This window comes from Oncorhynchus kisutch, linkage group LG20, assembly GCF_002021735.2.
Source record: "Oncorhynchus kisutch isolate 150728-3 linkage group LG20, Okis_V2, whole genome shotgun sequence".
Lineage (NCBI taxonomy): Eukaryota > Metazoa > Chordata > Actinopteri > Salmoniformes > Salmonidae > Oncorhynchus > Oncorhynchus kisutch.
The window spans coordinates 44,740,290-44,756,915 of record NC_034193.2 but is presented as its reverse complement, the minus strand read 5'-3'; the positions used below and the strand labels follow the sequence as shown (position 1 = coordinate 44,756,915).

The 16,626-nt window shown below is 41.8% G+C and overlaps 1 protein-coding gene across 3 annotated transcripts; it reads right to left on the bottom strand.

Annotated features, from left to right (window-relative positions):
- Window positions 1-3,555: 3,555 nt before the first annotated feature.
- On the bottom strand, window positions 3,556-16,491 carry LOC109865779 (polycomb protein suz12-B). 3 transcript variants are annotated; one of them, XM_020454223.2, is made up of 17 exons: window positions 16,228-16,491; window positions 15,605-15,749; window positions 15,219-15,265; window positions 11,848-11,912; window positions 11,357-11,425; window positions 11,062-11,111; window positions 10,813-10,898; window positions 10,454-10,688; window positions 9,918-10,023; window positions 9,569-9,674; window positions 9,066-9,243; window positions 8,678-8,766; window positions 8,291-8,434; window positions 6,842-6,999; window positions 6,289-6,487; window positions 5,848-5,948; window positions 3,556-5,516 (listed from the first exon to the last, which is right to left on the bottom strand). In XM_020454223.2, exons 2-17 carry the CDS (start codon window positions 15,732-15,734, stop codon window positions 5,189-5,191), a joined length of 2,091 nt encoding a protein of 696 aa, XP_020309812.2. In that variant the 5' UTR covers window positions 15,735-15,749; window positions 16,228-16,491; the 3' UTR covers window positions 3,556-5,188. The 3 variants fall into 3 exon arrangements, with proteins under 3 accessions (XP_020309812.2, XP_031654760.1, XP_020309810.2); XM_031798900.1 differs by having other exon boundaries at window positions 5,869-5,948; window positions 16,228-16,490; XM_020454221.2 differs by lacking the exon at window positions 16,228-16,491 and having other exon boundaries at window positions 5,869-5,948; window positions 15,605-15,779.
- Window positions 16,492-16,626: the final 135 nt, after the last annotated feature.

Below are 16,626 nucleotides of genomic sequence, written 5' to 3'. Positions count from 1 at the left end.
CCTGTTTTGTAGATAACAAAGCGCCGTCTTAAGTTTGTGATCTCTGGTTTACGCTTCTTCTTGAAGACATTAGCCAGCATCAAGGAGGCTGCACTGCATCTCTCTTATGGTGGGAGCTACGAGGGAGCGGAGGCCCCTTCCTAGAGGATGAGAACCTTTCTGGGAGAGGCCTCTTATCTGTGTGAGGAGAGTACAAAATAGATTTAACCCACATTCTCCATTGGACAAAATTTACAAAATAGTTCTGTCACTTTAAGTGATTTTCAGTAGATGGTTATGCTTAGACTGCAATAAAGTAATTTTCTGTAGCGGGGTGTGCTTACCAGCTACTGTGTCAGATTTAGTTGAGGTGTTGTAGCTACTAAGATGAGATGTTTGAAGGTGGTGCTTCCCTGGATCTCCCCCAGGTGAGATTGCATGGCCTCCTTCAGTTGAGTCAGGACGTGGCGACCACTGTGCTGGGAGGAGGCGTTCACGTCAAACACCTGGAGAGGCCAAGGAAATGAGCAGTCAAGACAGCCACCATACACATATTAACACGGACTAGTCATACTGCACCCGAAGGTTAGAAGAGGACTGCATACACCCGTATGAAAGCTAACCTGTTTTGGTGACTCATATGACTGAATGAACATGAGCCAGCATCTCCTGGTTCTCTGCTTTACCCATCTTATCCAATTACCCATTTAAACGTAAAAAATAATAGAGGAATGTCTTTGTACTATATTCTAACACTAATCAGCAGGTCCTATTCAGGCTCCCGAGTGGCGCAGCGGTCTTAGGCACTGTATCTCAGTGTTAGACATGTCACTACAGACACCCTGGTTCGAATCCAGCTGTATCACCACTGGCTGTGATTGGGAGTGCCATAGGGCGGCGCACAATTGGCCCAGCGTCGCCTGGGTTTGGCCGTCATTGTAAATAACAATTTGTTCTTAACTGACTTGCCTAGTTAAATAAAGGTTACACATGTGAACGGGACTGCACATCTTCCAAGTAGTCTCACCCTGACCTTGAAGCCCAGCTCCTGAGTGCAGGTGTATACTGAGGCAGTCTTGCCGACCCCTGGAGGTCCTGTGATCAGCATGGTGCGACACAGATCTTCCTCCTCCACTCTAGCCTCTCCCTGGAAATCGCCACAGTCCCACGAGTCTGCACAGCCAAATCAGAGGTCGACAATACAATCAATGTTATTCATGGAAGATTCATTGTCAGTGATGGTTTTTACATTTTTATAATACAGTAGGTGGTTTTATTTGACACATTTTTCCCCATCAATTCATAACATAAACTTTTTTATTTTTACCATTGCTGTTGACATTGTTCTCTAGTTTCCTTTCTCACTCTTTTCTCCTCTCAGTTTCCATTTATTTAACCAACTGCAAACAGAAATAAGGAAATACATTTAAGACACCATACCATAAAAGCTAAACATTGAAGGAGCTAGCAGTGGTGTTGGCAACTCACCTGTAGCTTTTTACAGAGGCGGAGTTGCCTATTACCTCACTGGAGTGCTGAGGGCGGTACTCCTCTCCACAGCAAATCCTCAATGTTGGTAGATATAAGGTAGATATCTTAAAGACCAATGGCAGATCCCAATCAATGACAGAGCTAAAGCGAAAGTTTCAACAACAATCTGTATTAGGAATCATCACCTCTCTTAAGGCATCGCTGTGGATGGGCAGAATAGAACTTTTGAGGAGATTCTGGTTGGTTTGGTGGGTTAGTGGTCAGTTCATGACCTATCCCCAGACCTTGACTGTCCCGCTGTTGCTGCCTGAGTCTGTGTTCGGCTCAGCCTGCTTCTTCTAAGCTGACCCCTGGAAGAGGGGATAAGAAACCCCATGACTTGGTGTTCTAAAGAGGGACTACCCAGTAAAGCTGGTCTCCTCTAACCACGGGCTAGACCTTTGGCGCTTGCGTTTCAGGGTCCTCCCTCTCATTCTGATGTTTCCTCTTCTCTCCTACAGAGCTAGGAGATGCAGCGCCTATCTCTTGTCTCTGAAATAAAAGGCGACCAATAAGAGGGAATCTGATACTAGATTATGGCACCACACAGACTGTATACATGACAATAAGAACATGACCGATAGAATAGAGTTAACTGTAGTCTCTCAATCTTACCTGGACTTTCCGACTCCAGAATTTTACCTTTGTATTTCTTCAGCAGCACAGTGAAGACTGGGAACAGTGGGCTAGACACTTTGACCTCTTCAAGAGACCCTTTGCGGACAGACCCTGACAACTTCTCTCTCCAGCCAGAAGTAATTGACCCCTTCCTCTCAGTCTGGTTGTGTTGAGTTGAGCTGGACCACCAATTCAAAATCAGTCTCTGAGTGTTGGGTACTATGGGCCTTATTAGTGTCCTGTTTCCTGTTGAAACTGGATACCACTTTCTCATCCGAGACCCTGGTTGTCCCAGAGGCAGACTGCACCACTGTTTGAATTGTGAGGGTACATGCTATTACATTCTGGCCAGATGTGAGTCCAACTCCTGCTCTATGGCATCGGCCAGTGACATGAGCCAGGTCCACAGACCCCATCACTGCCCTGCTCCTGAATGCTGTGTCAGCACTGGAGCAGCTTGACTCTGAAATCACTATAAAATTATTAGGAGGGTCTGAGCAGGGGCTATCCTCGATGAGGCTTGTTCTTGCTTTGGGGTATCTGTTCCGCTTGAGTCTGTGCAGCCTACTGGTTGACCGTGACACAGAGAGAGGCACCTCATCATAAGACCCCTTAATATGACAAGGCGCCATCTTCGGTTTCTCTTTAACCTGCTCAGAAATGAGGCTCTTCCTCCCAAGAGGTTGTGGGGTTATACTGAAGTACTTTGTGAGGTCATTGGATTTTGGGCACCCAGCCTTCTTCTCTGTGGCCAAGTAGGGGCAATAACAACATCTTTCTTGCCTAGAGGTTAAAGGTTAAATAGAATAAAAAATATTTCTGTATCAAATTCCTTTCTGAAGATGTGACCATTATGGTCATCACATCAATAGGGCATTCATATCATTCAATATAACGGGAATGCAAAATTAAAATTACTTTCACTTCTGTCTTCGTAGTGCCAGATTGTAGCAGGTGCTGCAATATAGTTACCTATAAAATAGCACTTTCACAACCGTTGACACATTGTAACAACATAGACGTACCTAGTTAGCAAACTTTACTTTCTGATATGATCTTCTGAACTAGTCAGTGAAAGCCTCTAAGACAAAGTTAATTGAAACACGCTTACTTTCACGCTAATTTCATAACTCAGCTTTTCACGAAACAAAAATGTTTCGATATTGTGTAACTTACCGCTTCCGTATGTTCAAATAGACGCGCCAAACCCAGATCAACCAATCAAATAGTAATTTGAGTATCACGTCACAAATATTTGGTCCCACCCCTATGCACTGTAGTTGCAGAATTTATATAAAAAGGTTTTTATTCTAATTACAAAATCTTTGGTAGTAGGCTAACCTACATTTTCTGAACATATTCAAATATTCTATATATATATATATATATTTTCATGACTGTTGATATCAGTTGAATAAAGAAAACTGACAAGGTCAAATGTATTTTATTTTAAATATAAAATCCCCACTTCCAAAGTTTATAAGATAGTTCACGACTTCCAACGGTGGTTTGACAATATGGTGAAATGATTGTTTTCTACCCTTATAACCAGCCGATCAAAAACGTGCATAAAGGTACAAGGAAGTAAAAGACTGGTCCATGGAGTTGAGGGGAAAGGTGTCCAACGAAGCACCAAAACTACAGCTTTTGTTCAATTTGTGCACTCACACAACGCAAAAACACAGCTAAGGCTTATACACCGCTCGTCATTTACCGTTTTGAAATGATGCAGCAACAAACAAAAAAATGTACACAGAACGGAGAGACTTACTGAAAATCACCCCCTTTGGCATTTAAACAGAGCCTAATAGTAGGATAGACACGTATCAACTAGGACCCATTTCCAATGAACAAACAGCATATTGCCTCTGAAGAAAAATCCTACATGTCCATAATCAGTGATAATCAGGTTCACAATGGAATATAGCTAAATATTGACATTATTACAATGTATACAAAGTGTCTGTAAGGAGTGTTGTCCAACACTTCCTATCTCACCCGTTTATGAAGATAAATGAAAAAACAGCTTGAGTTCCCAATGTGCCTCAAGCCTAGTTAACCATAATACAGGTTCCAGCATGTCATAAAAACATCCATAGGTGGTTGTCCTGTTTTCTGGGGTGTATTCGTTAGTGCACATAGTAGCAAACCGTGGCAAAACATTTCGCAACAGATTTTTTTTTTGCAACAAAAACAAGAATTCCCTATTGGACAAATGCAGGTAGGTCCCTCCCCGGTTTGTCCAGTTTGCCTCCGCTTGGTTCCTAGTGAACACACCCCTGTAGAAGAGCTAAGCAGTCTACATAAAAGGGTGAGTGTGCTGGCAGTTTGTGGTTCATCTTGGCTTAATATCCTCAAGCTATGGACGCAGAGAGTAGCATCCGGTCGTGTGGAAAATATCAGAGTCCACGGATCCTCCATTACTCAAGACAGAAACATGAGAAACAACATACATCAAAACAAATACAAAACAAATACAATCCTGATAAGGTTTCAGGGGGATCCAAGACAGACGGGGTGAATCTGACAATTGATGCAGTTGCGCAGAATAAAATAAAAATGGTAATGAACTCAAGTTTAAAACAATTTACTAATACAAATTATTACCAAGTGCTAAAACAATAGTCAACTAAAAGGATCATTAGAGCCAAACAGACAGGGTTATGGGATACAGATCATCAGGAGTGACAATGTTACCAAAATGCATGACTTACTGTATATCCACTCAATACAGTCTCTGATTACAATGTGATAACAAAAGGCAGTCAAACCATGATAACAATACCTTTCAAGTGATCCCCCCAGTTTCTTCACACCCCCGAAACCACCAAGAATCACTAAACTGGCTACGGTGCATAATGACTTGGTAAAACCTCACATTATAGTGAGTCTTCATATGCCTGTGTTGTGTGTGTGTAGCTATATTTGTATGTCTTGAGTCAATTCAAGACAATCCGCCATTGACGTCTTCCTCCCACCTAGCTAAGCACCAAGGGTGACCGTTATAAAAATGAAAATGAATGGGTCGGATCGACTGCTGCCACCAAATGCCATCAGTTCATCAGTCAGTCACGGAGCTTTTTGTCCTCTTGCCGTGCTTGGTCCCACCACCCCCGCCAGAGCTGCAGGCGATTGCGGTGCCATTGCAGGCGCCCTCCATGAGGGCCCGGTCAGCCTGGTCGTCGGCCCCGGCGTCGGGCAGCTCCTCCTGGATGTGGCGGAGGCGGGACATGGCGCGGTCGATGGTGGCCACGGAGACCAGGTTGAAGTCGTGCATGCTGACCAGGTGCAGCAGAAAGTTGCGGCAGAGGTTGCGGCGGGCGATGTAGGCGCCGCACTTCTCCACGAACTGCATGCTGGCCTGGTTCATCTGGTTGTCGGCTATGAAGCTAGATACGGACAGGAAACAGAACACAACGGGGGGAAATGAGGTTAGAATACTGATTTACTGGAGACAGAATGAGTCAGATTAAGGACAACTTTTTTAAATACATTATCCTACTTTATTTGTATCACATGTTAGATGTAAACTCTCAAAGTGTCATGGCTTTATGTGGATTTCTAAATTACAGTAACACAAGGATGACTGTTTTTATCCTTACTTAAACACCATCTATAGCACATGTTAAGAGGTAAACTCTTCAAGGTGATGTGGCTGTATGTGTATTTCTAAGTTATCTACGATAGTGCCGTAAGAGGCTAGTGATTAGAGATACATACCCACAGCTTTTAGGTACATACCCATGCTTCATGACGTGCAGGTTCCACAGCTTCATCACCTCCTTCTCGCCCTCGTTGACGTCTGTGAACTCCTCCAGTTGCTGTGGGTGGAACACTCGTAAATTAGTCAACGCAAAAGACCAAAATCTACCAGCACAACCAGAAGGTACATTTTAGTATAAGGGAAGCAAAGCCCAGCTGTAGTTCAAGCCCGACACTCATTTCTGTTGGATTCATATAGGGTGTAATCCTATCTTGAGATGCTCGATTTTCATACATTGACATCAATGGAATACTCATTTGACATGCATCTATTTCTAGTTAAGATATGGGCCATTCTGTATAAACATCAGGCAGTCGTTATGTTTTTTAAATTCTCTTCTGTTCTACTCCATTGTACATAATCTCAGACTGAGTGACAGTGTGAGCGGAGGGACTGACCGTGGCGGTCTTCTCTCTCAGCCACTCAGGGTCTCTCTCGTCCTCGCTGTCCACATCCATCTCCTGGGGTCTGAGGGGCATGCAGCTGTCACTGTGGAAGTACAGGCGGTTGTGTCCGCTCACGTAGGTCCTCTGCTGCTCCAGCTCCCCATCCTCAGACTCCAGGAACTCTGACAGGCTGGGCTTCGTCCGCTTGGGCCTACAAGACAGGAGCAGTGCATTAGGGGTCAGAGGCTGTGGTTAGGTACACACACGCAGGCAAGCTAGTGGACAAATAGTACACATTCTCAACTAGCCCTACGGCTGTGATGGTACCATCCGAGTGAGGATATACGAAATACGTTAGCCAATCAAAACTGCAGTTTTACTTTTTAAGCCTACAGCAAATACAATAACTAAAATCCTTTCACATGATTACCCCGGAGGCTGACCATAGCCAAGTTCATCTTTTTTATTTCAGTGCTTTGATCCTGACACGCAATCCGTGCTACTGGTTGACTGAGGGTGAGAGAGCCAGTGAGGTGAAAGTGGAGACAGGAGACGCCTTCTTTACCTGCACACCAGTACGTGTGTCACGGCAGTCCTCTTGACGGGGCCGTTGCGGCTGAAAGCGAAGCCGGGCTGGCTGTGGATGTCCTGGGGGTTGCCCACGTAGGAGCCGTCGTAGCACTCATTGATGGACACGTCTATCCTAGCACCTTTAGGGTGAGGCTGGAGACACACAGGGGGACATCAATTCAATTACAATAACTATCAAACTCCCCATATCCTTGACAACTCAAATAATCAACATATAGCATGCCAGGTACTTGGTAGCAGATGGCTTTAAAATCTCTTTGTTCTTAACTGTTTTTGTTGTTGTTTTTTGACCTGTATAGGGTTAATCAAAAGACCAAATTAGCATAGGTTAATAGTATTTGTATTAGAGCCAGGAGAGATTGACATGCATATTATTAAGGTTTGCTCTCTGTGTACATCTAAGGGCCAGCCGTGCTGCCCTGTTCTGAGCCAAATGCAATTTTCCCTCTTTGTGGTATTTTTTAATTTTATTTTACCTTTATTTTACTAGGCAAGTCAGTTAAGAACAAATTCTTATTTTCAATGACGGCCTAGGAACAGGTTAACTGCCTGTTCAGGGGCAGAACGACAGATTTGTACCATGTCAGCTCGGGGATTAGAATTTGCAACCTTTCGGTTACTAGTCCAACGCTCTAACCACTAGGCTACCCTGCCGCCCCAATGGTGGTAATGCTGTGTTAAGGTAGAGCAGCACTTTATCATGGACAGACATCTCCCCATATTAGCTACTGTTTTATCAATATGTTTTGACCATGACAATCCAATCCAAGCAGTTTAGTCACCTCAATTATCTAGATTATTTATTACAAGATTTAGTTGAGGTTTAGTGAATGATTTGTCCCAAATACAATGCTTTTAGTTTTTAGAAATATTTAGGACTAACTTATTCCTTGCCACCCATTCTGAAACTAACTGCAGCTCTTTGTTAAGTGTTGCAGTTATTTCACAGTCGCTGTAGTAGCTGACCTGTATAGCGTTGAGTCATCTGCATACGTAGCCACACTGGCTTTACTCAAAGATTAAAAAGAGTAAGGGGCTAGACAGCTGCCCTGGGGAATGCCTGATTCTACCTGGATTATATTGGAGAGGCTTCCATTAAAGAACAGCCTCTGTGTTCTTTCTGTTAGACAGGTAACTCTTTATCCACAGTATAGCAGGAGGTGTAAAGCCATAACGCATGTTTTTCCAGCAGCAGACTATGATCAATAATGTCAAAAGCTGCACTGAACTCGAACAAGACAGCCCCCACAATTTTTTTTATCATCAAATTCTCTCAGCTAATCATCAGTCATTTGTGTAAGTGCTGTGCTTGTTGAATGTCCTTCCCGATAAGCATACTGAAATAGGAAAACATTCAAATATAGGAATCCTGTACACACACACACACACACACACACACACACACAAAGCCCTAGTCTCTCACCACGTAATTGAAAATGAAGCGGCTGTGGGACTGTTTGAGGTGTTTCAGCAGGCTGTAAAGCTTCCTACAGTTCAGAGTGCACCAGGGACAGTGGAGGTCGTCTCTAGCCTCTGTCTGCTGCCGCGTGTTGTTGTTGTACAGGAACTGCCATGGGACAAAAAGATGGAAGTTCATTACTGGTTTATTAATAACTGAACCATTCTGAGTGATGCTCAAACCAGATTTTGTTTTAAATTTAAGCATATTACGCTACTCTTCCCCTGTACTTAGAGATGTATCAGGATAATCATAACCAGGCGTTTGCTACACATTAGTGATGGATGAGGCGAGTTTCCCCCTTACTGTGTAAAGCGCTGTGAAACATTTCACATTGGTGCATAAACAGACCTGGTAAAATATACGCAGTTTCTGCCTGGGTTCACACAGGATCTGTTCTTTTTTCATCTGGATGTCTGTGCTGACAGAGGCCTTCACAGCTACAACAGGGAGAGGAAGGACAGATGAAGGAGTCAGAGGTTATTAGATAGCACAAACCATTTTTAGGGACAGTATTGTGCTAGTGATGCAGCTGCATGTCGGTCTGGTCAATTTTATTATAAAGTTAAAGTCATAGTATATTTATGGCTCTAGTATTGGTTGGATGGTGACCAAGGCTGTGTTTACACTGGCAGCCCAATTCTGATTTTTTGAGTGAATCTAAATGGGAGGTTACAATGTGTTGTTTCTTTAGGGTAAAAGCCAAGCAAGTTGCTACTGAGTGTGTTGTGTCTCTTACCCAGGGGGGCAGATTTGAGTGTGCTGGGCCTGCTCTCCATGGGGCTGGAGCCGTCAGAGTTGCGTGTGGCCAGGGGCTTGGCCACGGGGGCTGTGGACTTGTCGCTGGCGTCGCCTGTCCAGCGCAGAGTGAACTGCAGCGTGGGTCCCTGAGAGAACGTCTCGAACGGTGGCAGCCTCTGTGGGAGCAGAGCCGGAAACATTGTCTCAGTATCATCATACACACATTTCAATGTGGAGTGTCCTACTGATAGTATAGTTGTCGTCCCCAACCCTGGTGCTGGAGAGCTACTGATTGGGCAAGCTGTTGTTTCAGTTCTGCACAACAACACCTGATTCAGCTCTGCACAACAACACCTGATTCAGCTCTGCACAACAACACCTGATTCAATTAACCAACTGCTTATCAAGACTGACTAGTGTAATTAAATCAGGCGTTTTTAGTGCTGGTCTGAAACCAAAGCCTGCTAGGTTGGCACACACACATGCCTTTGGCCCACTCACCTTCCCATCCAGAATGGTTTCCCATGTGGCTCGTTTCTTGCTGACGGGGCAGTCCTCCATCCCTTGCATGGACACTTCATACTCTCCATCCAGCAGCTGTAATCTCCTGCACATGGCAGAGGTCCCTTATTAACTAGATGCTCTGAGTAATGCATTTAACGTCGAGTGTGAACAGTTAGAGAATATATGTGGTTGTAGTTTCAATTCAGAAATAGGGCTCAGATATTATAGCACCTTAAAATGCCACTCGCAAGTGGCTAAATATTCTTGAGGTCAAAGTGCAGCAGCAACTTAGTAATGACAGTTGCCACCTGGGGATAAATGGCTACCATTTTGCCATATTGTTTACCTGTTCTTGTCAAAGACGGTCATCTGTGCAACAAAGGTCTCTGTGGTCTCTCCATCTTCTCTGTGGGTGGAGCTTCTCTTCTTTCTGCTGGGCACCTCTGTCACATCTAAACATGCAAAGACACCAAACAAACAAAAACAAGACACTTGCCTCATGAAAATAATGCCACATCATCAAAACAAAATGGTCGCCATATTATTTATATCTACCTATCTATATATTAGTACCAGTCAAAAGTTTGGACACCTACTCATTCAAGGGTTTTTCATCATTTTTAATATTTTCTACACTGTAAAATAATAGTGAAGATATCAAAACTATGAAATAACACATATGGAATCATGTAGTAACCAGAAAAGTGCTCAATTCAAAATATGTTATATTCTTAAAAGTAGCCACCCGTTGCCTTGATGACAGCTTTGCACTCTCTTGGCATTCTCTCAACTACCTTCATGAGGTAGTCTCCCTACAACTAATCTGTTTTCTCTCCAAACAAACACAGACATTCAATTTTAGTGAGTCATCCAACTACTTGCCTATGTTCTCGTTGGCCTCGCCGTTCACAAGGCCGTTCATGTCCCTCCTCCCGGTGCGTAAGACCCTGAACAGGAGCGAGTAGGACTTGACCATGTGGCTGTTGCTGGGCTCAAACTCGTTACTGGACACCAGCAGGGAGGGCAGCGAGCCGGGCTTGGTTTGTTTGCTGCAGTCAGGATTTAAAGGCACTTGCTTTTTACCTGTAGGCACTTGCTTCACCGGGCAGCTGACATCCTATGGAAAACAACGTTACAGGAGAAAAGTTAGGATTTAGCTAGGAGTTGAGTTAGGAGCTTGGTTTATAACCAATTTCACTTGATTGAGACAACGCGAGAGCGAAATGAAGCCTGGTTTTTACCTTTCGTTTTTTATGGCAGACTTTGACAAGTAGCACCTCTAGAGAGACCGAGCCTTGTTCGTTTTCTGAATTCTGAGATGGCTTTTCTGTGATAGGGAGAAAGTGAGAAAAAAAAGAAAGAAGTGTCTTATGTTTCATCCTTTTGTCTCTTCCGTTTTTGTACAAATGTCACACCAACACATTGGTACAAGGCCTACAAATACATTGCATTTGAACATGGCGCAAACATGAGAGTTTTGACGGGCATACCATCCTTATGGAAGAATCCAGTGAACGTAAGCTGCAGGTGCGAGGACAAGCTAGAAGAAACGGCAGTAATACAGTCAGAAAGGATGCAGAGCTGTAGTAACACTCCCAGGCACAAGTCACATATACGGTTCCCCACCCTTCCCACTGTTTCTCTCCTACTCGCCAGTCTCCACCTCCGATGACTTTACTGTCTAAATAAAGTGAAAACACCTCAAATAAAATACATTTAAAGAAAAGAAAACTATATGACTCAATACTTAACTTATTATAAACCATTAAAACTTCTAACTCTTACCTGTGAGATTCCTGCTCTCCCTTCATCTTCTCAACTCTGAGCAGCATGTCATCCACCTTGAACGTTTTCCTGAGCACACAAGTTCAAGCACAAATGAAGACCGTAGAAGTGGCTTTAACTTTGATGAGATAATAAATAAATAAATAGGACAGTAAGACCTCAAAGATATGAACACGTCGGGAATATAGGCCCATAAAATGGCCGCCCGTAACTTTGAAGTCATCTTGACAACCGCGTCTACCTTTATAGAAAATATAGTGTATTTACACGTCTAAGCAAGGTGCACGCTTGTGTGTAGCCTACATAAGTTGTTTTTTGCATTTAAGACATGCCCCAGTTTGATATTGACCGTTTGGTTAACGTCCAGTCTGTAAGTTTGAGGATCTTATCTTTGAGGTTCTACTTTATACCATCTCTGATTAATGTCTTAATGTCTACCATATAAAAAATAATCTGATCCCTTTCAGATCAATCAGAGAACAATATGTTACCTTTTGGCATTTGTTCGAGTGTTTCTGTGGGTCATGAAGGTAAGAGTCCTGTGCAAGAATATAGGCTAAAATGGAAGCATTTGGAGGTAAATCATTAATATACCAGACATTGTGAAAATGAGAAAGAAAAGAAAATACATGTATATATCTATTGTTATGTGTGCCTTCAGAAAGTATCCACACCCCTAGACTTTTTCCACATTTTGTTGTGTTACAAAATTGGTTTGAAATGGATTTAATATTTTTTGGTCAACGATCTACACATAATATAATAATGTCAGAGTGGAAGAAAAATTCCTAAAAAATAATCACATTTATGGAAAATAAAACACTAATATATTTTGAATAGATAAGTATTCCACCCCTTGAGTCAATACATGTTACAAACACAGCACTTGCAACTATGAGTCTTTCTGGGTAAGTCTATTAGATTTGTTTTATTCAATTCAGTCTGGTAAGAGAACGGTAGCCCCTATCTGCAAAAGCAGGGTGTCTGCGGAAAGCAGAGTATCTTGGCTATTGACCTGTGCCTTAAAATTGGTATTGCTTATTACCATATATGGGCATACGCATGTATATGTGCACCCAAGCTGATGACCTCATTTCAAGATGGCTGCTACCTCTATTGCAGTTAGCGTTGTGAAGCATAAACATAATAAACGCCGAATACGTCTATACACACCTGGAAGCCGGGACTCCACAGATCATGAGGATGTCTTATTTGTCTACCTGTTTTTTATTTAACCTTTATTTAACTAGGGCAAGTCACTTAAGAAAAAAATTCTTATTTACAATGACGGCCTAGGAACATTGGGTTAACTGCCTTGTTCAGGGATAGAACGACAGATTTTTACCTTGTCAGCTTGGTGATTCAATCTAGCAACCTTTTGGTTACTGGCCCAACACTCTAACCACTAGTCTACCTGCCACCCCTGTGACCTACCATAAATGATCACTAGCCTCGAGAGTCAAAATGTTACATTTTGTTATTGTCTGTTTCATATTAGTTCACTGTTTGCTGTTCTAAGTTTCACCCTTGTAACTTTGGAAAGGCCACTAAACTCTCATGGCCATTGTTTAATTGTGGTTCTCATCTCTGCCTTTGTCTCCAAAGTGTTACTGCTTGCATTGTGTGTGCGCACACTTCACACCTGTGCGAGTCACCGCACAGATAAAGGCATGTTGTTTTACCTTCACAGTAATGTCGTTTTGTAAATTTAGTCAACTGTAATTTTGTGTGTCTTACAACAATATATCTCTTTATTTTATTTACCACAGAGTGGAGGATACAGATGATTTAGATGATGACATTTGGGAGCCCCCCCCACTGCTATGTCAATCACCCCGTCAGTCTGATGGTTATTATTTTTTAAACCACAGTGGACAGATGTCCAAAGCAAAAAAGGTCAAACCCTTCTCTCCCAGTTGGCCTTCCGAGTTCAGCTGGTGTTGGAAATGGCTGAATTGGGGGCCAGAAGCAACCATCACAAGACCCCCCACTCAAGGTGAGCACCACTATCCGACACACAAGCCAAAAGACAAAAAGAAGAACTGCAAGTATTGCATAAAACACATTGGAAGGAAAAAGGGTGAAATGCCAGATCTTCTGTCCGAAATGCCAGTTCGCTTTTTGTTTCCTGGCAGAGATGGACTGCTTCAAAGACTATCACGACATGCACAAGCTATGCTGAAAGTGAAATATAATCATCTAGACCTGGGATGTAAAACGAAAACTAATGTAATTAGTTCAGCTTATTTCTATTTTTGCACCGTTTTTAGTGAAGGACACGTGTGTAACCAACTTTGTGTTTGATAAGACATTTGTCTATATTTTTGAATGTACATTGGTTGCTTTTATTTTGTTATCGTAAACAGTTCATTTGTATGTGGGTCCAATACATTGGACATGTCTAGGCTAAACATTCAGGCACTTTGGAGAGGTTGAAAAAAAAAACATTTGGATATCCCATGTCCTCCGACACCGGGGGTTGTTGGTGTTGTAGAAATGTTGTTTTTATAGTGAAAAATAACTTTTAGGCACACCCAGTGTGCAAAAACAGTGCAATTACCACATTATGACAATTTGGAGAGGTTGAAAGGACACGTGAATGTACCTGGATAGCACATTACACCACCACAATGTTTGAGTGAGGTTGATATGGTAGAAATAGTTTTTATACTGAACAAATAGCATTTAGGGATTGCAAATATATAATAGCACTGGAATTATCTAATTTACAGACATATGCCACTTTGAAGAAGTTTAGGGACACTTGGAAATGTCCCGTGACCACACCTAACACCACTTACTAAAACATCTGCCCATTTCTAGTTGTTAGGTCTATTAATCCCATTTTTTTCTGATATTGTTCACATGTTGTGGGAGCCATCTGATGTGTTTCCAGCTCTGGGCCTCAATAATTCACTTATAGCTTGTCAATGAAAGATTACTTTCAAAATAATTGTATTTTTATTTTGTGTGTGCTTGATCTTGTGTATTCTAAACGATGTAACTCCTATCCGTCTTCTGATCATTTCCTCAATCTCCCAGATGTCTTCTTTCCAAATATAGCACGTTTTGGCATGTCAGAATCATGTAATTACACATGAATAGCAGCTCCTTTTGGGTATGTCTATATAGGTGGAAATAAAAGTTTTGCCATTACATCTAAGAGGTTAAACTCTGGAACTGTTTTAAAGTCCCCATTGGCCTCATGGTGAAATCCCTGAACGGTTTCGTTCCTCTCCGGCAACTGAGTTAGGAAGGACGTCTGTATCTTTGTAGTGACTGAATGTATTGATACACCATCCAAAGTGTAATTAATAACTTCACTATGCCCAAAAGGGATATTCAATATCAGATTTGTACTTTTTTCTTCATCTACCAATAGGTGCCGTTCGTTGCGAGGCATTGGAAAACCTTCCTGGTCTTTATGGTTGAATTACGTGCTTGAAATCCATTACTCGACAGAGGGACCTTACAGATAATTGTATGTGTTAGTCATTCAAAAATCACATTATACACCACTATTGCACACAATAGAGTTATTCCATGCAATTTATTATCTGACCTGTTAAGCAAAAATTTTCTCCTGAAGTTTTTTAGGCTTGCCACAACAATGGGGTTGAATACTTACTGACTCTTAAGACATTTCAGCTTTTTTTGTTAGCTTTTTGTTAACATTTCTAAAAACATAATTCCACTTTGACATGATGGGTTATTTTATGTAGACCAGTGACACACAATCGAAATGTAATCCAATTCAGGCTGTAACACAACAAAATATGGAAAAAGTCAAGGGGTGTGAATACTTTCTGAAGGACCTGTACATTATGTTTATATGTATATTATGGATGTAATATTTGCTTACTGCAATCAGGTTCCTTGTGCGGAGAAATCTGTAGATTTGAGTTGGTTCTGCAAATACATCATAACAATAATCATAACAAATTATTGAGCAGGCTATGATTTTAGTAAGAATTTAATAGAATTGTGGTATGAATGTATTCACAGAGCTGTAACGTATTACAGAGCCGCACAGATATATAGCCTATGCATGTTATGGTTCCAGGCCCACTTTCTAATCAAATTTAGTCAGAGATAGGCCTCATATTAGTCAGTGTCATTGATATTAGTTGTGAGAAAAGTAGACGACAGTAACAAAATCCAAATTATACTCAATTGGTTATTTTCAAAGATTTCCACCTGGCTTAAAATCGTTACTTCCTGATATAAGTAAAAAGTCATGAAACTCACTTTCAAAGGCCTGTAGAAACAACTCATGGTCTGCTTGAATCTGCTCCATCTTCGGCTTCTTCACCGTGGTCATTACAGTTGTCGAGGCCGGGTAGACGGCACCGTTCGCTTTACAACTGGTCCCACTCATGACTTCACCTGAATGCTGTAGATGGTGCATCCATGCAGATGAAACAAACATTATTATGGTCCTTTTCAAAACAAAGGAAGCATAATCATATCAGCTAACGTTAGTTGGGTTAGCAAGCTAGCTAACCTACTTCAGTATTGGCTTTGTATAACATTATATTTTTCCATTTCAACATCCTATAAGAATATGAAAGATCATAGATAACTACACATATAAAAAATGTTGTAAGAAATATAGAGATAAACACATATTAGCAAGCTACCGTAATTTGTCTCAAATTCCAGCATCTGGATTTTTGTTAGCTAGTTAGCCAGCAAGGCTAACTAGCTAGCATAAACAAATGGTCAAAATAGCTAGCTAGTAAGTGGGAGTGATATTCGAAACGGGTATAACACGGGTATAACACAAAATTATTCTTTGCTAACTGACTGTACAACATTGAAGCTAACCTTGCTAGCATAAGCTAAGATTAGCTAGCCAGCTAGAGACTCACCAACACAGGCAACCCATGAAATTAGCAAGGAAGCAAGCTGCTGCTAGCTAAACTAGCATAGTGGGTTAACGAGAAGAAATCCCAAATGTTGCGGTCCAGTATTCCTTCCAACGATTCACACAAAGTCGACTAGTAAAGTAAATCCATCATATTTACATAAAAAACAATAGATTATGTTATTGATTATATGAAAACCATTACAACTTCAGATGAGCTACACGTTATGCTAAAATCGTGTGGTCTTTACTGGACATCTAGAAATACCTCTCATCCAATAGAAATTCGAATATGTAATTTGAGACTTGTGATTGGGCAGACACAACTGTAAGTGACACCATCATGTTCGTTGGAAGAGGCAAATTGCCGCTCGCTTTCTCTTGCTTTTCAACGATTTTGCGG